At 40.8% G+C, this 22,130-nt stretch overlaps 1 protein-coding gene across 1 annotated transcript in view; it reads left to right on the top strand.

Moving 5' to 3' along the window:
* The first annotated feature begins 580 nt into the window (after window positions 1–580).
* The window catches only part of msraa (methionine sulfoxide reductase Aa), a 48,534-nt gene continuing 26,984 nt past the window's right edge, over window positions 581–22,130 (top strand). The window contains exon 1 of the mRNA XM_008281620.1: window positions 581–829. Coding sequence (XP_008279842.1) covers window positions 694–829 — 136 coding nt within the window. The 5' untranslated portion in view covers window positions 581–693. The remainder of the gene's footprint in view (window positions 830–22,130) is intronic.

Below are 22,130 nucleotides of genomic sequence, written 5' to 3'. Positions count from 1 at the left end.
AAAGGTTTATGAACAGCTGTACAGTTGTCCAAGTTGCAAACTGCACTTCCTTCAATACCCAGTCCACTAACAGGTACAAATGACAAAGGGCTATTGCAGTTGTAATTGTGTATGAACTCTGAAAAAAATGGATTTAAATGATGCTTATATCATAATGTGGAGGCCAAATAAATCCGTCTCGATGTAAAGGGCTACTAATAACAGTCAGGCAACAACAAGGGCATCTGAAAAGGCGCTACTTGTGTATGCGACACCGAACTCCATTCAAACCTCGAACAATTTTGTGTTTTTTATCTTGTTGCTGAAGGTACACGACTTCACAGTCTACATATCTACATGATGGAGAAACAAGAAGGTCGTCTGGTGAATTCGGCGCACATATGATGCCAGTTAGTTAAGAATGCAATTAAAAGAGTAGGAAGTTACGAATTTCCAGAGTTAATTAATGCTTGCTGGAGTGTGTATAGAAATTGAGCGTTGCTCTGTAGTCACATATGTCTCATGTCATGTTTTAGGAATGTATTATGTATTTTTAGCTGTGTCATTTAGCTTAGCGTTGTGTAACATGCAGCACCGTCCGGTTACACAAGTCCAGTGTTTACGTTAGGTAAGGTCTCTGTTATGTAGCTTAGCTAACCGAGCTAGCCCTCAGTCAGTGTGCAGCCGGAGTGTGTCGGTGCTGCTGCGGGTTCAATGGTCTCTTCCTCCAGGCTTCGTCTGGTTTGGCGTCATTTTGTCAATAGCAGGATGGGTGACATGGCCTCCAAAGCCCAGATGCCAACCCCAGAGAAAGCGCTACCCGGCCGGACTGACAGCATCAAAGTCTCCGGTGAGTCTGAGCCCGGCTAGCTGTAGCAGGTTAGCTTCTGTAGCAGAGATGCAACTTTATCACACATGCGCGTTACAAGGCAACGCAAAATGTACGGTTTGCCGGCTTATTTTGTATCTTGGTTGTCTATGCCTAATGTCTGACGCGCGGTTACCCAATAATGATAGAAGCAGCTTCAATTACGAAGACGCAAATAACTTCAGCAACTGTAGCATTTAGCTTTTAGCACCTGCCAGTACTGCTTGCGCATGCGCACGGCGGTCTACCAGCAGTGGCGGAATCTACTGCGTTTGAACACAATGAGGTACATGTGCTTTCACTTTTACTTAAGTACAAGTAAAATTTCTGCGTCCAAAATTCAAACAGAAGTACGAAAGCATTATTGGTAAATTTTGCAAAAGTACACCACTTGTTCTGCAGAAGAACATCGCCTGTGATAGCCTTTTTGATAGGGCAATATTAGATTGTTAATGCTAATGAATCAAAGTGTAAACAGAAATTTAATGCTTCACTTGAGTGGTTTCCAGCCTAAAGGTTGAGCTCCTTATCAGAGTCACAAAATACAACTGAGAAGTCATGAGATGGTTAGTAGGTGAGGAAAGAAAAAAGAACACATTCTGCAACATCTTTTTTTTTTCAGATGTTTCTCAAACTTTGCTCCTTTGGTAAAATACTACATAATCTTCTAGCACATATTTAAGCTTTACTATGAAAATGGCTCACCGAAACTTAACACTGCACTTCTTTGACGTCTCCAGCGATAGACCGGCTTGTAGAAAGTCGAGCAGATGAACGGTTGTCGAGAAGAGCAAAGAACCAACAAGCAGACATACAGAGATCCTTTATTCAGTGGGAGATACAAGCATTTAAATAAAAAATAAACTAGTAACCATGATCCTTTGCACACAAGTTTTATAAGGAGTGTCATAATACGACGGTTATATTCCAAGTCTGTTTCTTTTGCACTCTAAATGACGCTTGGCACAGTTATGTGAATGCAGCAGGTGCGAGCAGTAACCCTCTGAAGACAGGTTTCCACATCACATGATCAACATTAGGACCTTTGCCACACTTGTTTTTGTGACCAATTACAAGTGCACAACTGCAATATCACCATGCAGGAGCGGCACTGTGGGAAAGTCTGCAAGGATTTCCATCAACTGCCCCAGAATATATTGAATAGCTGAATTGTGGTGTGATGCATTGGGTGCTCCATGATGAACCTTTTCTCAATGATTCTCAAGTTTTTTGGCCACACTAACCCAGCCACTGCTCCCAACTGCCCTGCTCACCAGATCTGACTTTTTTTTTTTTTTTTTTATCTTCCACAAAATAAAATTCAATTTGAATGCTTGCCATTTTGACACAGTGGAGGAGATCCAGCACACATCGCTGACAGTGCACTTAAAGAATGGACTTCAGGAGAACATTCCAAACGTGTCAGGAGCGGTGTGTCACATTTGTCACATTTCAATCAATTCCTTTGTTTTCTTAAAGTCCAGACTCTAAACTTTTTGATCCCACTTCATACTTTGCAATTTTTTGAAACTTAAAATGACCTGATTTCTAGATTCAGAGATTTCTTATAATGGCAGAGATAGATTTCTTCAGAGGTTTGTGATCCTCCTGTATATTAAGCAAAAGTTTGAAATCCTTTATCATGCAAATATAAACATTTTGGTGATTAAAATCAGTCTAATCACATAAATTCTCAGAATGCTTTTCTGATTTTTACATAATAAAAAATACTTACTTATGCAAAAGTTTGGGCACCCTTGAGCCTTTCTTCAAATGCAAACTGACAAGGCAACTGTGACTTATTTAGTGTGTTTGTTGCAGGGGTTTTAATTTATTCTTTACACTTTAAACATCAGCAAAATGTGCAATATAACCAATATTGTGTCCAAACATTTGCATAAAAGTGCATGTAGAATGTAAGAATATTTGTATGTCTTCAGGACAGTAAAACTAACCCAAGTTTTTCATTGTTTGCTCGTAATCAGTGATTTAGACGGCAAAGTTTAGTATAATATTAACACTTATCTGTCACCAGAAACACAGAATTGTTGCCCAGCCAAAATTTGAGGACACAGAGGAGAGATGTTGGCACTAAATATCAGATTTCAGTGGAGATTTACTCGATAGAAAAACTGATGTATGAATGGACCAACGGTGGCATAAATGGACTGTGAACACAGGAAAAAATGGGTCAAATCCTCAGCAGACCTAATGGACAATGATAAAAGCTGTAATGAGAGTGGTGTGCCCCACACCCACTTATCATTTTTATAATTTTGTAATTTTATTCATCGTTGTGAAGTGGATTTAGTTTGTTAAAAAAAAAAAAGGAAAATATATAAAAAGTTTTTTTTGAAAAAAATCTGATTTCAGCAGCTTCAGTTCATAAATATCTTTACTGTTTTTTAAAAATAGTCCATAGATCTGTTGATTTAGTTACTTCTATTTAAAGATAACTGTCGCTCTAGCATGTAAACGGCTCAAACAAAAGTGTGCATACGTGTGTGTTTGTGAAATAGGGAGCTTTCTGTGTGTATAAACAGACTGACAGCAGCACTAAGTTGGCAGTCAGGGCAGTTGGCACCAACCTGCCCCCTCTTCACTACAAGTGAGGGCGCTGAGTCTTGGCACATGATGAATAGATCTGCATTGGCACTGAACAAAAGACCCGAGACACACATACACACACACACACACTCGCACTCAGAAACACACACACTCCCTGCCCTTTATATTGCCCTTTAGTAATAAGTAGTAAGTGTAAAGGTTGTCTGGTGAATGGAGTGTTGAGAATATTGACTCAGTGGTATTTGGGTTCAGTGTTAAAGAGACAGAGAGGAATGGTAAGAGGAGGGGAGTGCACAATCAAATGTTTGAGTGATTTTAAATGAGTCTTTTAAATTAAGTTTGGATTGATTTACCCGAAGTGTGTTTAATATTTTTGGCTGGACTGGAGGGGGTTGGACTGGGGAAGGAGGATGTGGGAGTGGAGGGGTTAGGAGGGCGGGGGTCCACAGCGAAAGGACGATCGGGATGGAGGGATGGATGGGAAGGTTCAGACGGAGTGGCAGACATGCTGGAGCATCGCCAAAGCTTCTCGGGAACACTGCCACAATCGAGAGAGACGAAGAAAGAGCGAGGGAGCAGAGTGGAAAGGAAAAAGCCATGCCTGCAGTGGAGAGACTTGGCAGGGCTTCTCCTTCTTTGTCTGTCTGGCTCAGGGCTGCAGCGCCAGAGGAAATCAAGAAACGGCCAGGCATGGTGGTGGTGGTGGTGGTGGAGGAGGATGGGGACAAGCTCTGCCGAAAAGACAAGAGAGAAAAAGTATTTCCAGCGGACTGCAACTCAGCTTCGGTAAGGTCTATGGAAATCCAAAAACAAAACAAGCCGTTTTTCTCTTTTCAAACAAAATTCTGCTTTGGAGCCGACCAGGTTTCGAAAAACAAAGTGCAACGTGACCGCAATTTCTGATAGGTCGACACGTTATTTTAGAAGCTGCAAAGTTGTGTGTATCGCTTTTTTTTTTTTTCTTTTTTTTGGAGAACTAAACAATGTCAAGGACGGACATTTGACTACAGAGAGTCTACTAGCAGCCAGAGGAAGGCCATCCCTGCACCAAGCAAGAGGTTTGTGTATGAGTGCTTGTTGGGCTTTGACACGTCTTTGACCAAATCAGCAGGATTATTCAAATGGTTTATGTTTGATTGTGAAACGTTGGGGTATGAGTTGAAACGCAGGGAGAATCTAAGTATGTGTTTTGTTAATGGGATCTAGCTGGAGGACACAAAGCAGGCCAAGCAGGGCCAGAAGCCTTAACAAAAGAGCACAGTGCAGATTCTCAAACTGTTTGACCTCTTCAAGGTCTTTACACACCTACTCTGGTTAATACTGAAAAGGAGACTTTAGATTTTAGATTGAGAATTGTGCAAATGGGATAATAGGTGAAAATTGATTTTTGGCCTTGGAAACAGTAGTATGATCTCATCTCATAATCTGTTTTGTAGCTGCCCTTGATGAGTAAAAGGTAGCATCATAAATCATGTGTTTAAATGATCAGACTATTTGAGCTATCTCAATAACTTGCTGTTTTATAATGTCTCATCATGTATCTCCATCATGTAAGTCTGTATATACTCGGGATTTTAATCACGTAAGGAGGGAGAAAAGTTACACACAGGCATTTTAACAAAAAAAAACCCAACCACTTTCTTTGTCTAGAAGTGCCAGGAAATAGTGAAAACAAGTCATTCCATGTGGATTTGTTCAATAGTTAGATTCATCCAACCAACAGTCAAACTGACAAAGACAAGTATCAAATCCTGATATTTGTAAAGCCTGATCTAGAGATTGACTAAAAAGTTCACTCTACTATCAAACTATTGCAGTTTGCAATTTATTTTCTTTTGACGAAATTATCAGTAATTGCTCTTTTGTTGACCTTCAGATTCCTTGACTTTAACAGCAATGACCTGCAAAGAAGAACAGTTGTTGGTGTTTTCTTTGTAAATGTTAGTAATGAAACATGAAGCAGATGTGAAGTTTTTCTAAATTAATGCAATCAAAGAATAGATGTCACTTTATAAGTTTTGCATCTACTAATGTCATAATTTCATAGTAATTATCCATTTATATACGTATATTAAATCTTGGTCAAAAGTTTATGAGGCTGTTGTTACATCACTTTGCCATTGGTTAATCATCTCCTGTTGATGATTGGTTGACTTAGGTCCGGTTTACACGTAGCAAAAACGGTGATATTTCAATGCGTTTGGGCCTTTGGTTTACATGTAAACGAAGCTACGAGTCACCGAAAACGATCATATCTGAAAACTCCGGCCACAGTGGAGATTTGCAAAAACTCCGTCATTACGTTTGCATGTAGACAGGAGGAGACGGAGTTTGACGTCGCAGTGTGCGACAAAAGCGTCATCAGCGTCATATGAGTGCGACCCATGTTTGCAGTTTGGCTACTGTGATAGAAAGTCAGTATTTTACTTGATTAGCTCCACTTCTCTGTCGGTCCAAACAAACAACCCTCACACCATTATCGTTGAAGTGACAGGAAGTAATTCATGCCATTCGTTGTTGTGTTTTTTCCAGGATTCTGATTGGCTAGCATGGCTTTATGCTTCTCGTTACACTGCCCCCTATAGGTTTGGCATGCTCATAGCAGCTCTTAACGACGTGTTTATGTGACTTTGTGTAAACGAAGATTTTTTTGTGAACAATGTTATTTTTGAAAACGTAGATCCGTTTTTGTGAATACCCAGCTATGTGTAAATGTGGGATTTTCTGTATGTGTATGACTGAATTACATCAATACAACTTGCCATTTTGTAGCTTTGAGTAGTTTTAGCAGAGTCAAAGGTGATCTGTCATGCCACCCACAGGCTTCCAGAGCAGCAGTTGTGAAGCTCAGTGTCGTGGCTCCAGCTGTCGCCATCTCGTCACTACCTGACTCCTACTAACTCCTGGCTAATCTGAAAATGAGCAATGAGGTAGCGCAGAAGTGGAGCTGAGGCGGGCTATGAAAACTCCTCTAGGCCATTGACTGTAGTGTGGTGGTACCCTGCTGTTACTCACAGCGGCCCTGTCCTTAATTATGCATAACTTTAAGCCTCAATTCAATTTACACCAGTGAATGATATTAAAAAATCACCCCCTGTACAGTTGTCATGAATGGAAAAATTAGCTACAGACACCAGAGTAGTTTCTTTGTACCAGCCTGTGAACATGTTTATTCCTGCTGTTATGTTTGGCATTTTTAACATGGGGGTCTATGATCTTTTAGAGCCAGCTTCAAGCAGACATTTAAGGAAGTACAGTTTTTGTGCTGGCTTCATTTTTAATTCCCGGAGGTTGTTGCTTGGTGAAGAAAGAGGCAGCAATAGTGTAAAGTTACATCTAAGCTATTTTGGAGCAGGATGTCTCATATAATATGCTTTAAAATATTAATATGAAAAGTCTCAATAACTACAGGAGAATTCATGTTTGGGGTCAGAGGTCAACCGCTGAATTCTTGTAACTGATGCTACCTTTTCATTAGTACTCTAACATCTTACTCCAACTTGTAAACCTCTCCTCTCTCCATCTCCAGACACAGATGGAAAGTAAAAACCAAAGCCTAATGAAGAAGTAAATGTCATCCACATCACAGCTTAATGCAGATGTGTTCAGACATCCAGCAGCTGGTGTGTGCAAGTCTTTTAATGAGCAGGTGTACCTGTGGGTGTAAATCATTATTATTGCAGCTTGCTGTTGTACAACATATAATTTTGACAGGGAAAATTTCCAGAGATTTCTTTGAGGCTAACAAAAATGTCTGGAGTGATATTATGCAAATGAGACTGTGATTTGAACATATTATGTTTGTATATGGAAAAAAAAAAACAGAAGTTGTTTCTTGGCACCACACACTGAGCTGAAAGCAGCTGCTCAGTTGAAGCCAAAAAGCTTTGGCCAGTTGTTCTGTTCTCAACCTTTGAACAGCCCACAGCAGCTGCATCTACAGTGCAGCTAACAACTTCTGCACTTAGTTTGAGCTGGAAAAGATCCTTTGATGTAACTGTACATGTGTTTTAAAAGTTAATGTTCTCACTTCATGTTTTGATTTTGCCACTGAGAAAGAGAAAGAGAGAGCAGCTGTGGACTATGATGAACAATGAATAGTGTAATGATGAAATCACTGACCATAGCCTGTTTTCCACTACTGGTCATTTAATGGTGGCCCAAACCTTTGTACATGTTCTGATGAAAAGAACATCCCTGTAGAATCTCTTTCAGGGCTGTTTTCAAAGGAGAAAAAAAAGAACTGCCCTGTGGTCAGTACTTTTAAGCACCTCTAAAGACTGCTGTGCATTGGTTGAACTCTGAGAAGACAACAACAAGCGCCATATTTTCTGCCCGTTCGATGTCCTCATGGAGCAGCAGGCTTTTCTAGTAACAACGCTACTCTGCGATGGAAACACGAAGGCTGAAGGGGCTGATTACAGGCCATTCCTGGAAAGAGATATAGTAAAAAGTTGTATATTTATCACAATTTGGTTTAGTCATGGTGACGCAGTTGGTAGCACTGTTGCCTCGCAGCAAGAAGGTCGCCGGTTCGCATCCTGGTGGGGGCGACGGGATCTTTCTGTGTTTGCATGTTCTCCCCAAAACCATGTTGAGGTTAATTAGTGATTCTAAATTGTCCGTAGGTGTGAATGTGAGTGTGCTTGGTTATCTGTCTCTAAGTGTAGCCCTGTGATAGACTGGTGACCTGTCCAAGATGTCCCCTGCCTTCACCCTAAGTCAGAGCTGGGATAGACTCCAGCCCCCTGCGACCCTAGTGAGAATTAAGCGGTATATAGATAATGGATGGATGGTTTAGTCATATCATTTGTGATTAGTTCAGATATTGTTACATTTTGGTAAATAATCTTTTTCCCTTTTTGTCAGACAATCGAATTGATGCCCCTGTCATGCCTGTATGCTAAATCTGTTAGCTTAGCTTAGTGCATAGACTGGAAACAAAGGGGAAACAGTTCGCCTGGCTGTTTGTCAATATGGCAAGTTTTGGAAATTGTTTAAAAGTTGCAGTTTTATGGGAGGTTAAGTGTCAGACTTGGCTCATGACTGAGAGTATGAGGATGTCCAACAACCAGTGTATACCAAAAAGTCAGCTGCTCCACTGTACATTTCATGTTTGTGCAAAATAAATGCACACAACAGATAAGAGAGTAAGGTCCTTTAACTCTGGGCATAAGTATGTCCAAAAATGGCAGCCAGGATCTTTTAATAACAGCATAAAGACAGGAATAGTTTCAGCTCTGCTCTGTTTTACCAGGAACCTGTTGACAAGCTGCTAGCACCTTTAAGGTTGTAAAACAATGGAACAAGTGTGCTTAATCACCATATTGTTGCAAAATTTGTCTAAATTCTCCTCAAAAGGTGTTAGAGTCCTGAGAAGTTAAGGAGTTCAGTTACATTTAACATGGATCTCTTCTACATTAGAAAGCAAATCAGTCAGATGCTTTTATATGAGTCATGTCTAACGTGGATGACAGTAATAATCATGATCTTGTTTTTATTAAGACATCAGTTTTGGCCTGATGCACGTTGTCTCACTCTACCAAACACTTGAGTGACAAGATAAGAAGCAGAGCAGATTCCGAGGCTTCCTGATGCTGTGAATCCAGGTGAAGCCGCTGTTGTCTACCTGTATCAGTCCATCCATCACATCTCTTGTTCATGTTAAGTGACTGCAGCGTTATCAGACGGAGGCTGGCACTCCTCTATCCATCTACCTTTGTCACAGCCGTTACCACAACGACACAGACGGGAGTCTGGCGAATCAACCAATGTGTGTTTGTGTGTGGTTTCAGCTGCGAGGCTCTTTGTTGTTTACACAGTGACTGGTCTGATAACCTTGACAGGAGTAAATGACAGGTGAGACCTGATGGTGAGACAGAACTATACCATGATGGAAAGACCAAATGAGATAGAAGAGAGCCAAGACAGTCCAAGGCTGAGAGGTTAACTGTCACACAGATGTTATGACATTAAAAGCCAATATTACCCACCAAGACAAAAGATGTGTGGACCAATCAGAAGACAGGTGATGGGTTAAAGACAAGGAGGCAGATGACACATTAAACATAAATGTCCAGATATAGAAAATCCAGTCACTGTTACTAGTATAACCACCAGCCACACTCAGAGTTAACTAGTTTACACCAGTCAAATGTAAGATGTGTCTTAGATAGTGAACCCTTATGTAACTGTAACTCTATCCAACAAAGTAGACAAGGATGTCAGTGTTATCATCACACTGTGAGTGGTGCGTTCACGAGTGTAAATGCTGACGGTAAAATGTTCAGCTAAAGAAATGACATTACATAGCTTCTGTTCTCTTCAGCTCAACAACAGACTGAACTGTAAATGTCTCATTGAAGCATTCAACAGAGCACACTACTTAGTTTAATCATTGTTGTGTGTCTGTATATACCTTGTACTTCTGTAATGTGTGTTGTTGTGATTTAGTTGAATTGCTGCTACAACACTCAAGGCTCAGTGTTTTACATTGGTTGCATTGGAGTGCTTAACATTCTCAAATAGGAGAACAACCACATAATTTAGGTGCACCCTCGCCGTTCGATGCTGAATAAAATATTATGAGCTTTATCCTTTTTGCCAGTTCCCATATGAATTGATGATTTTTTTAACACATTATGTAAATACATGTTTGTTCATTTAAAACTTTCTTCCTGGCAGTGGTGTGCCGTCAGGACCGGCGAGGCCTTCTCTGCTGGCCTAAACTCTATCAGCATCACTGACTTACGTTCTAATATTTTTCCATTAATCTTTTAACTTTATTCCCAATAGTCTGTTCTCTTCATTTAATAGCGCGTCTCTGGCCTTCAGAATCCAAAGTGCGGGCCCCTGTAGCTTAAATTGCATTACAATGAAACTTTTGCTTTAACCAATCAGATTGAGAGTTGGTGGTGCTAGCAAGCTGGCCTACGATAGCGTCAGCACTTCTAAGTCCTCTGATTGGATGGTCAGAGAGCTTAGCCAAAGCTAGTGGTTCCTGTCTGTAGCGACCTGCACCCAGCTAAAACTTTATCGTAAAAGTATTAGGTTTTTTGTTTTTTTGTTTAAAGTTTACCAAGCGGACATTCTCAGCCTTAAAGCGAATTAAAACTTATGGCAGAAACACGACTGGACAGACCTGACTTCCAGCATCAGCCTCCATGGCGATAAAACAGGACTTATGTTGGAAGTGAAACACGGATTACCTGCTCAACAGAGTGATTGAACTGTTTATGATGAAAGAAAGGAGGATGGAGTTTGTGTTCAAATAATCACAGGTTGTGGTGATATGTATATATTTGTCATTTTATTGGGTTGATATTGATGCTCCTGTTAGATGTGATGTATGTGGTGCAGCTGTGGCTGCAGTGAAAGGAGACTTGTTGAATTGTTTTATTGGGTTTCTTGCTTCAGTGGTGGCATTCATTCTCGCTACACTAGATACCTGTCTGCGGTGCAATGTCCTGTTATGCTGCCTTTCTGCATAATACTGATAGTTTCTATAGCCGTGGCGTCATAATGATGGTGTTAAGAGGTGGTTTGATTCAGGTAGGACGCCACTGAAGGCCTAAAATGCTCGGCCCGCCGCTGCTTTCTTGCAAGGATGACCTGCGACTTAAAGTTAGTAAAAGAAAGGTAGCTTTCCTTTGGTTTTATTATACATTTTATTACCATTTCTTGCTCCTCACTGCTTTTGTTTGCTGCTGCCCAGTGATAAAATGTTGCAGAGAGGGGGAGCTGCTCCGTCTGATGTTCCCTAAACGCCTCACATGTGTCAGTAGACGTTAGCTAACCAGCTGAGAAGCCTCTAGTCTCCTCTGCAGCACAGCAACTCACAGAGGTGTGTGGCCAAAACGGACTTTAAAAACAGTTAAATAGGAATGCAAGATTTACCACAGATTTGTATGTACTATGTCAGGCTGCCCAGAGACACACAGAGACACACCTGCTAAATGTCAGCGCACAGGTGTGACCATGGATTTTCTGTCACATGTAGGAACTAAGTGCAGCACTGCAATTTTCAATCCCCATTATGTTATGAACAAAGACACGTGGTCCATGCTTTTAGGTAATCCAGTAGAGACTGTAGATCTTGATTGTAGATTGTTGATGGATTATAGAGTATTTATGCATAAATGATTGAACAAAAGGCTTCTATGTTCCTGCACTCGTACCTTGAATATTTACAACTAGCAAAAATAACAGCTGGTTTTAAATTCATCACCAGTGATGTATGTTTTAGCAGTGATTGATAATCAGTGTAACTCGTGCTTGGGTCTGTCCCACTTGTCAGAGTTTTTCGGTAGCTGGTAACCAAGCACAAGTGCTGTTGCTATGGTTACCTTACAATTCATAATGGTCCCCCGTCAATCACATAAAATCTATATTGTGTCGCTTTTCTGCCATGAATAGGAAAAGATTTTGGGGCAAACACAGATTAAAACGACATCCAAACACGTGCTGCCCCACTACTCAGTATGTACTTCATAAGAACAGCGAACAGCATGTAATATGAAAAGTGTCGTTCGTACCCACAGAGAATCATCTCTTCTGCAACTCAATGGAGCTCTTAAGCCTCTTTTAGTTCATTGTTGTGGTTTTACAACACATTTACTGTACTGCTCAGTCTCAGTGCTCTCATTATCCTTGTTTCCATTAGTTGCAGGCAGCTGGTTTCAGAGAAAAAGCTCGAATAACTCCACTGCATGCTAAATGCCCTGCACCGGGGAAAGTTAGCAATTAGATGGTGAAGAAAGCTGAAACATTTAGCAGCTAAAGAGCAAGATAGTTACCTCGGGACTGAGCTAAAAGAAGAGTGAATATTGGACTTCATCATCAGGTCAAGAGACATAGAACTCCAAATAATTGTTTCTCTGTTTCTAAATGATCTTCTGCAGCTTTTTAGATTTCTCTGTCATGAAAAAACCCAACTAGAAGATTAATGAGATTCGCGACAGCTTCGAAGATGCATTCTAATCAGCACAAAAATGACATTTATTTGACAATTTTAATCCAAAACACTTGTGTCAACCTTCAGAATTGGTTGTCAATAGTGACAGCTGTAATGCTTTTGTCTAATTTTGTCTTTTTTCGGTTTGCTATGATTGGCCTACTTTCTGAATGATTGTTGTTGTCATCTCTGTTTCTAGCATTTTTTTTTTTACCGAACACTCTTCTACGTACAGTAAACATCCTTTATCAGTAAACACAGCTATTTCAAAGCTCGAAACACAAGCCTACCTTTACTCAACATGGCGCAGTTGTGGTAATAAGCACCGGGAGCGTTTGTGTTTTACAGGGGAACTTTATGTGTTCGTTACAATGAAGGGCACACGTTTCAAGCAATCATAAATGTATCAGTGATGATAAAAGCCTGTGTAGTTTACAGTAAACATACTCATGCCTTATATATTAAACATAAATTACAGCCTGAGCTTGTGTGCTAAATGGTAAATATTGTACAAGCATCAACATTTTCCACAGTACAGAGCATGTGTGAATGCAAAAAGCCATTACTATAACATATAGAAATCTGGGCGCTCTGATCAGTTCACCGTCTTTTAAGTGCAAAGTGCATCAAGTCCGTTTTCCTGCAACACACGCTGTCTCATGACTAATGGCTCAGAGCGATCGATGGAGTCGAACCCTTGGGGGAGCGCACACACACATGCACACACACCCTGTGGAGGCTTATAAACCCCCACCACCACCACCACCACTCTAACTACACTCACAGCTGTCAATCAAGTGTTTCAGAGGTTCAGAGAAGATGAGGCAACATACCTGAAGGTGTAAAACGTGTACTGCGGGTGATGATTTTGTGTTTTTCTGTGTAGAACATACTCGAGACATTCAGCCTTTTACACCGAACAAACATCAAGTCAGGTTTATGATTGCTTGAGAGTATGTCTTCATGTGTCTGAACAGATTTGGACAAAGTAACATGTACTCAAGGTCTGCTTACCAGCTTCTTCTGGAGCTTTCAGCTGTGCTTCATGGTGTTTATCAGTGGATCAGTGAATAGTTTGTCAGTTGTTGTGTCGTCTCCGATGTGAGGATTTGTTGCTTTGAAATCAGCAATTTAACCCTATGCAGGACTTTCATGTTGCCATACGTAGAAGGTCTTTCGGGGTCTATTGGACCCCAAGAAAGAATATGTGCAAAATAATTGTTGGTATTCATTGTTGACTTTTATACTATGTTAAATAAATTTCTGATAAGTTGATATATTTTTGGTTCCAAATGCATGACAAATATCCCTTTTTTTATATTTAAAAAAATTCTTCAAACATTAAAAACAATCCCTGTCACCTAAACCAAATGGCCTGGGATCCAAAAGTCCCCAACAGTCCTGAATAGAGTTAAAGATTCTACTCTTTAAATGGGCATTTTGACCATTTTTTCAATTAAATAGTTTATTAAGTTGAAGGATTCTCAACAGGAGGTTCAAATTCTGGTCTGTGTTTTGTTCGATGGCTTCCCTCCTCTCCCCTCTCATTCCCTGGAAACTCTGGCAAAACATATGATACTGTATATGGAATGTGCACTTTGTGACCAGTAAAGCAGAAACGGTTATAGTTCATATATGTATGAGGAAAATATTCTAATATTATTGACTTTTGTATGGACTGCAAGGTGCTCGGTGGTTAGCGCCGTCGCCTTGCGGCTAGAAGATCCCTGGTTTGTGTCCCGGTTAGGACACCAGGGATCTTTCTGTGTGGAGTTTGCATGTTCTCCCCGTGCAGCGTGGGTTCTCCCTGGTTCTCCGGCTTCCTCCCACACAGTCCCTAGTGAGGGTTAAGCGGTGTATAGATAATGGATGGATTTTTATGTGGTGCATGTTGCTACATAGGAGTCAGTTAAAGCAGTCAGTCGAAGATAAATATTTAGCAAACTTGTCTCCGCTAAACAATGTCACTCTTATGACACTCTGCCTTCTAAAACTTAATATTTTTTCCACCACATTTAAATACACAAGCATCTGCTAAACAACAACCTGGTCCTTTTTTGGTCTGACGCCCATTAAAACAGTTAGTTTTCCAAGCAAGCGCTCAATTTGTTTTGAAATGAAAACTTAAAAAATCAGTAAGTGTATAGCTTCCTTGAGGTGTCCTGTATGTTCAAAGGCAAGCAGAGGAGGCAGCCAGCAGCAGAACAATAAGGATAACGCTGATGGTTGTAATGATGGGCAGTAATAAAAACGACGATGGCAATCAGAGCAGCTGATTGAGAGGCTCAGATAGAGAGCGAGAGAGAAACACTGTACAGGGGAGAAATAAATGGTGAGAGAGAGAGAGAGAGAGAGAGAGGCACATGGGTGGAGGAGGGAGATGTTCAGGGAGGTTGATAAGAAAGGGGGAGCAGGAGGAAGATGAAGAAACAAGGCAATCAGAGAGAGAGACACAGGCGGAGAAGAGGGTGGGGGGAGGTTACTTTGTAGATTTAATTGCAGTGCAGTTGAGGCAATCTTTTCTGTGTGTGTGTGTGTGTGTGTGTGTGTGTGTGTGTGTGTAGACGCTCCAATCTCCCCCAGCCAGACATTAGCTGCAGTGCTTCATTTATCACTGTCAGGTCTGGAGCTCCGGGGGGGATGAGAAGGGGTTGTTGAGCTCAGGTTGGAGCTCCTCTCCCGGTCAGGGCAGCGCACCGAGGACCAGGTCCGGTCTGTTGGCCTTCAATACTCGGTACAGAGGGGGATAGAGAACCGCCGCTAATATTCAGTTACGTTCTGCTGGTATTGATTGTGCCCTTTGGCTGGATTTCTTAGCCAAAACAACATGTCGTCAGTGTTTCTCCTGACTCCGACTGGGCCTTTCAGGGTTATTTTACACAACCTGGAGCATGATTGGTGCATGCAGTAAAGGCAATGAGTCTTTGTTATTTGACAGAAATCTATGCGTGTTCTTATGGCAGACCACTTGATAAATAAAAATGTATATTATGTGTGAGTAAATGAAATCTCAATTAACAAAACTGGTTAAAAATAGTATATATATATTTATTTCTTTTGATCAAATTGAAAACTCTCAGCAAACGATCGGATAGATTGCACTGAAATATTGCACAGACCCTTAGTGATCCTCTATGAAGTTCACAGTTTGGTTTTGAGTAAAATGCCTCGATAAGTAACGGACGGATTACCACTGACTTTGGTACAGACACTCATCTTGTCCTCAGGATGGATTGTGGTAACCTTAGTAATCCTCTGTCTTTTCATCAATCCTCATCATGACGATGTCCACATTCCGTTGTCCAGTTCTTTTGGTTTTGGGCCTCTGTAATAAAATATTAGCGATTTGTACCACTGATTAACGCTTCATCAACAGCAATTAGGAAATTGTTCAATAGAATGTTTCATAGTTTCTTTTAAATGCAAACCATCGTGAACTTGCATGACGAAAAGTTTGCGCTCATGAACAAACCTCCATGTGCTCCCTCCCTGGCTTATTATTGCTACCTACCATATCTGTATCATGGAGCCCGTTTGCCCTCGGCCACTCTCCCTGCAGGTTTCATGCAGGTCTGCTGAGGCGCACAAGTCCACAGCTGCCTGGGCTTCCTCTCACCCACTTCCACAGACCTCCCCCTGGTGGAGGCTGTGGTCAGCGGGGATCGGTGTTTGCCTTATGTGAACTGAGATCACGATTAAAAAACGCCCACCGCCTGTTTCCTCCACCGGCACCGCTTGAGCGAGGCGACCCCGTCAGGTGACACCTGGCCTTGGACAGCCTTATCCTCACTGTACCCTCCTTCTGCCTCGAGTTTTCTTTATTTCCTTTGTATCAAGGTGACGTCAATCCTTTGTCCGTACGTTTTCATTCATGTGGGTAAATGTATTTGTGTGATTTTATTTGTAGTGGTAAGATTAGATTTATTACTTGTAACCCTTAAACAGGCTGAAGCTGTTAAATTCAAAGTAAACCTTGGTCTTTAAACGAAACATTTCAAACGCATAAACAGAAACTATTCAGCAGTATCACCCAGTCTTAGTTAACTGATAGAAAATTAATCAAAAGGTCTTATTTCCTGCAGAAATAACACATGCTGGCTTCAGAGTCGATAGGCGCATTTATTTCTTTGCGATGAACTTCATCGACCATATTCAACTGGACTTCATTAATAGATTCATTGGAGAAGGTTGGTGGCGGTTTAGGGCTTTAAGACGCTGACCACGTATCAGCAGCCTCCCTGCTTTGAGTCTGGCCAGGAACATTTTTTTTCTGCATGTCATCCCTCCTCTCATTTCATGTGAACTCTCTGCTGACGAGAAGAAAGTTGGATTCCTCATAATTAAATTGGGTTCGGTCTTGCTGCAGCCGTCATATATATATATATATATTATTATGCTGCCGGTGAATGATGAAAGGAAAACAAGAAAGGGAAAAAAAAAAAAAGATCAAACAACTAGAAAATCTAAGACAATGACGCAGGAGGCTGACTCAGCACTTTGTTCAGTCAGCTCTGTGTGCAGGATGACGTAAGACACCCGGTTTATCTCGGATTTGCAGAAATGTAGCGAAACTCGCATTTTTATGTACAGAACGATTCGCCCACAGCGTAAAGGTCAATCCATAGAATCCATACCCCTTCTAATGATACAATACGCAGTCATTACACGACAATCAGCGCGGTGCTGACCTGTTTATTTCACCTTCGTGTGCTACAGTTGATCAGATTCGGTTTGCTTATCTGTGGCTTCACTACAGAAAAATTAAAAAGAGATGAAGGGTGTGATGAAAAGGCCATGAAGATAAACCAGAGTGCTGATTGGCCGACTGTGGAGCGATTCTGCCTGCCCTCACACACACACACACACACACACACACACGTGGGCCTGAGCTGAAATAGAGCAGCACTAATGGAGAGTGTGTGTGTGTGCCACAGATGTCACCATGGATAAAGGCCTGTTCTGTGATCAGGCTTATTATTGTGACAGGATTTAGGAAGCTGCAGGAAGAGACGGAAAGGCAAGCTGGTTAGTCACAAACACACACACACACACACACACACACACAAAGTGTAGCTAAAATGAAGTGGCTCACTGTTTGATGTGAAGTGTCCTGAAGTGCTTTCTAACCTCTTTCGCTGCTCTTTACCGCCAAATAAAAGAAAATTAGTTGCCAGCACAAATAAATAAACAAGGCATGCAGCAGAAAACAATCTGCAGTCTATTTCCTCGTATTCAAATCATAACAGCAGTGTCAGTTTGCGCGGTGTGATATTTCCCAAAATACACGATATTTTGTGTAGTTTGAGATCCGTAATATTGCTACTTATGCTAATTCAAGGTTAAGCAATGCTGGAAAAATACAATAAACCCGTCGTCTCGCACACACACACACACACACACACACACACACACACACACACACACACACACACTGTTGCAACCTCACACACAAAAAAAAATCTGAATTCAATTAATCAACAAGAAGCGTTGTTATCACTCCCAGCGAGATAAAGTCCACCGCAAGATCAGGCATTTCGGGAGCGCCGCATGAAATAATTACTCCCCAGAAAAATGACTAGTCTATAGACACTGTGTGCATGTGTCGAGGAAAAGATTAATGTGGAATATTAATGAGTGTTTTTGAAAAGGTTTCTGCCTCTTTCGTCTTTGTGTTTCAGAAATGATTTGCCGTTGCTCTCAGCCCCGTGTTGCTTCACTATTTATAGGCTTTATGTATTTACTGCTGCTTTGGACTAAATAAGACTAAACCGAGGCAGAAACAGGAAGAGTTTGAAAGTGGAAGCAGCGTATGCGAGTGTTACAAGGTCTTCACATCAGAAATGAAATTGCTCGAAAGGTAAAATGTTCACCTGCTACACCAATCACACGGCAGTTTGTCATGATTATGGATGGGAAGCCTGTATAGGATCTTGCTACATTAAAGACCTCATCTGATAAAATTTGTCTTTTTTTTTTTTTTTTACCTTAGTAACATGTCCATACGGTATTTGTACATGTTAAAAGACGCATCATGAGCAAAAAAAAAAAAATGGCAGTCAACAACATGGCCGAGCACCGATCACAGTCTAAAAAACATGGAATCAGTTTTCTGTAGCTACATATATAAAAAAAACTAAAGAAATAATCCTGTCACCCGAACTTTGGCTACACTGAAGACAAAACGTTTGCAGACCGTTGCATGTACAGCGTATGGTGGTGGAAAAACAAGAATTTTCCTTTCAAGATTTTGTGCCTTGTGATTTCTCAGCGGGCTGCAAGGTGGCTCCATGGTTAGCACCATTGCCTCGCAGCAAGAAGGTTGCTGGTTTGCGTCCCGGTGAGGACACCCGGGATCTTTCTGCGTGGAGTTTGCATGTTCTCTCCGTGCAGCGTGGGTTCTCTTCGGGTTCTCTCCAGGTTCTCTGGCTTCGTCCCACAAGGTCCAAAAACATGTTAAGGTTAATTGGTGATTCTAAATTGTCCGCAGGTGCGAATGTGAGTGTGCTTGGTTGTCTGTCTCTAAGTGTAGCCCTGTGATAGACTGGTGACCTGGTGACCCTAGTGAGGATTAAGCAGTGTATAGATAATGGATGGATGGAGGATTTCTCAGCCCAGCACTGTGGAGATTCTAGATTTTTACTGAGTTTATGTAATGTGGGTCAGTTAACATCAACAGACTAAAGTAAACTCTGCAAGGTTACTAAGTTACGAAGCAACTGACAGCTGGTACTGGCAATAAGATTCAGACGGAGGATCAAGACTGCTAGTTGTTATGGAAGCATAGTGATGAAGCCACAGTATAGCATGTATGGCTGAATTTACTCCAACATAACAACTGTCCATTGTGTGCTGCAGAGTAGTTTTACAGTGTTTGAGCAGTTTGAGTCACGGGTGAGCTGGTGTGCTTGAGCTGCAGCAAGTGAGGAAGAGGTGGGTGGAGAAAGGGGCGGGAACTTTATCGATCTGCGCATTCTGGACGAAGCAACGGTGTGTAGTTACATCTAAGCCATTCGGAGGCAGGAAGGGATTATTTAATGGAAGAAAAACTTCTAAATATGTAACTTTGATACACAGATGAGTGATTTTATTATTTTTTATTTTTAGACCATTAAAGACTTAGACTGCTTCGAGACTTTAAGGGTATTTCTTGGTTTCTGTAGACTGTCTGCATATATACCAGAAACATAAAATGTGTACTGTATCTTCATTCGTGTCTTTTTCAGAGGTTGCACACACGATTTTCTCTTTTTGGCTTTTTAATGTTGGAGGTCGTCATCATGGTTCCTCGTGTTAACTGGTGCACGTTAACTGGTTGGTCTTGACCGTTGCTTAGTGTGGCTGGAACTGTGATATGTGATATGTGGATGGAAGAATTTTACATTTCTGTCAGTTTAGCAATGAATCTAATGAGATAAAACCTGTCAGTGGGTATTGGTTTGGTACTAAAACTGTGGATATGGATGGGGTTAAGTTCTGGCTCCATTTAGGAGTCACACTCTTTGAGAAGAAAGCCAGTAACCGTATTTACAACTGCTATCTACTATCTGGACTTCATTTAAACGAAGCCCTGATAGAATGTGAACACACAAGGGGCATATATTGACTTCGTTATTATTCATTATTCGCAGATATTTTCCAACAAGAAAGATTGTACTCACGGTACAAAATCATCGGCGGAGGTTTGGTCATGCAGCAGCTCAGACGAGCAGAATAGGATTCTCAATTACAAAAGCTGATCTTCATCTGCATAGTGTCGCACTGGCATGTTTAATATGAAAGCCCAGTAAGATTTATAGACAGGCCACAAATAGAATCAGGGAAAATGATAGTTTTCATGTTCAGCACCGTGTCCGTAGCGGTGCACAGGCCAAATAACCCAACCTTGCACAGGAAATGTGAAAACGCGTGCAAAGCGCAGTTCAAATAGCAGTGTGCAATTGATTTGTCAGTGCAGAACACATCAAAAATTGAATGGTCTTGCTGCACCGGTTCTGTGGGAATGTTCAGTATACGCAAGAGAGTCTTTTTGCACAGCCAAAACCAAACATCAAGTGTTAATACAGCAAAGTATTAAAGCCTTGGAGCTCATTTCTAACTTCAAAATCAGAAGTGTTTTCTTGATTGTGTGTGATTAAACACGTCAACCACTGATGAAAAGTCTGTGTTTATTGGTATAGATGGATTGAGCCTTCCAGAAATAACAGCGCAGGGATGTGTATTTGCAGTCTATAGTGATATCAGTTATTATCTAAGGAAGGTGTTTACATTTCAGGGCATATATATGTTGGGTTTACTGAGACAAATGATCTGCATCTTCTGTTGTTTCTTTGTTGTGTTTTTTTTTCTTTTTTTTTTCATTTCCATCCTGCTTTGTCTCAGTGAGCTGTTACACTCATTAGTATTCTGTCTGGACTTATTGTCTTTCCCACTGACATTTACATTTAAATTGTTTATCTCTCAGTGTGTGTGTGTGTGTGTGTGTGTGTGTACACGCATGAGTGTGTGTGTCTATAGTCAGTAATGAACATGCCTTCGCTGGTCCCTGGAGGCAGCCATTACGAACACACTCACACAGGAGGAGGAGGGAGAGAATCTGTAGCGGTATTAAGGTGCAGGATCTTAAATTTCCACTTGAAATCACAGAGGTATGCAGGTTGTTGAAGGTTGATTTTTTATTTTTTTTAGAGTGACACTTTGTGCTGATTTTCAGTGGCATTATGATTTAGTCAGTTTTATAATGGAAATCACTGCAATTTATTCCGTTAGCAATATTTACTCCAGAGTTTAACTCCTGAAATTTAGTGTCTGAAAACCAGGGCATCTCAGTTAAAAAAAAAAATATCTCTCCGATTATGTTCTTGAGTTGTTTACTGCTATTAGGATTAAAAAAGGCTGCCAGTATCTGCACGCTGGATTACACTGTCGATCACCCAGTTTTTGAGACAGAACAGGAAGTGTTTGGATCCTGAAGGGTTCTCAGCAAGTAAATGACTAACAGGACAAAAGGCAAAGTGCTTTACACATCAGAAAGGTGATAAAATAATGCTGCTATCATGGTCAACCAATCAAAGTGAGTTCAACATTTTGATTAGGACTCTAAAGATATCAAAGAAAAATGTCATTTTCCACCAAAATGCAACAGAAATGTGGACATGTATCAACAAAAACAAATGTGTGTACACTCATTTATCATACTAATTGCACAAACAAATGCACAGAAAGTATTTTTAAAGGGGCATTACAACAGTAAAATTGAGCACTTCTGTTGCTTTTCGTATTCATGTGATTTAATTGTGTTCTGGTTTTCCTCATTGGAAAAAACCTGGACTCATAATGTAAAACATTTTTTAAGTCTCTGCAGATGTCTCCAATACTGGATAATATGTTTACTGTCCATACTATAGATTCACTACTTAGACTGCATTTCCCTTCTGCCTGCTTTGCAAAAACACAGCCTGCAGTTCAGCTGAAAAGTCTCAGAATTTTTGTCATGTGACTCTTGGTCACAGCTGAGTCAGTCATAGCTTCTTGGTTGCGTTAGAAAGTGCAGAATTTTTTGTTTTTTTCAGAATTTAGTTAGAACAAATTATTTATTTTTGGCTTTTTTTTAAAAATGAAACATGTTGAATGAAGTGATTTTACTAAATATCCTGGTTCTATACTTAGATTTGGTTCCATTTCCTGATAAAATGCTACACAATTACTTAAACCTTTGGAAAGCTGGAAGTCTGATGATTCTTTTGGTTTTTGCAGTTACTTGCT

The sequence above is a fragment of the Stegastes partitus genome, unplaced genomic scaffold (assembly GCF_000690725.1).
Source record: "Stegastes partitus isolate 25-593 unplaced genomic scaffold, Stegastes_partitus-1.0.2 Scaffold239, whole genome shotgun sequence".
Classification (NCBI taxonomy): Eukaryota; Metazoa; Chordata; class Actinopteri; family Pomacentridae; genus Stegastes; species Stegastes partitus.
The sequence above is the reverse complement of the archived record's forward strand: the minus strand, read 5'-3'. Positions and strand labels throughout refer to the sequence as shown.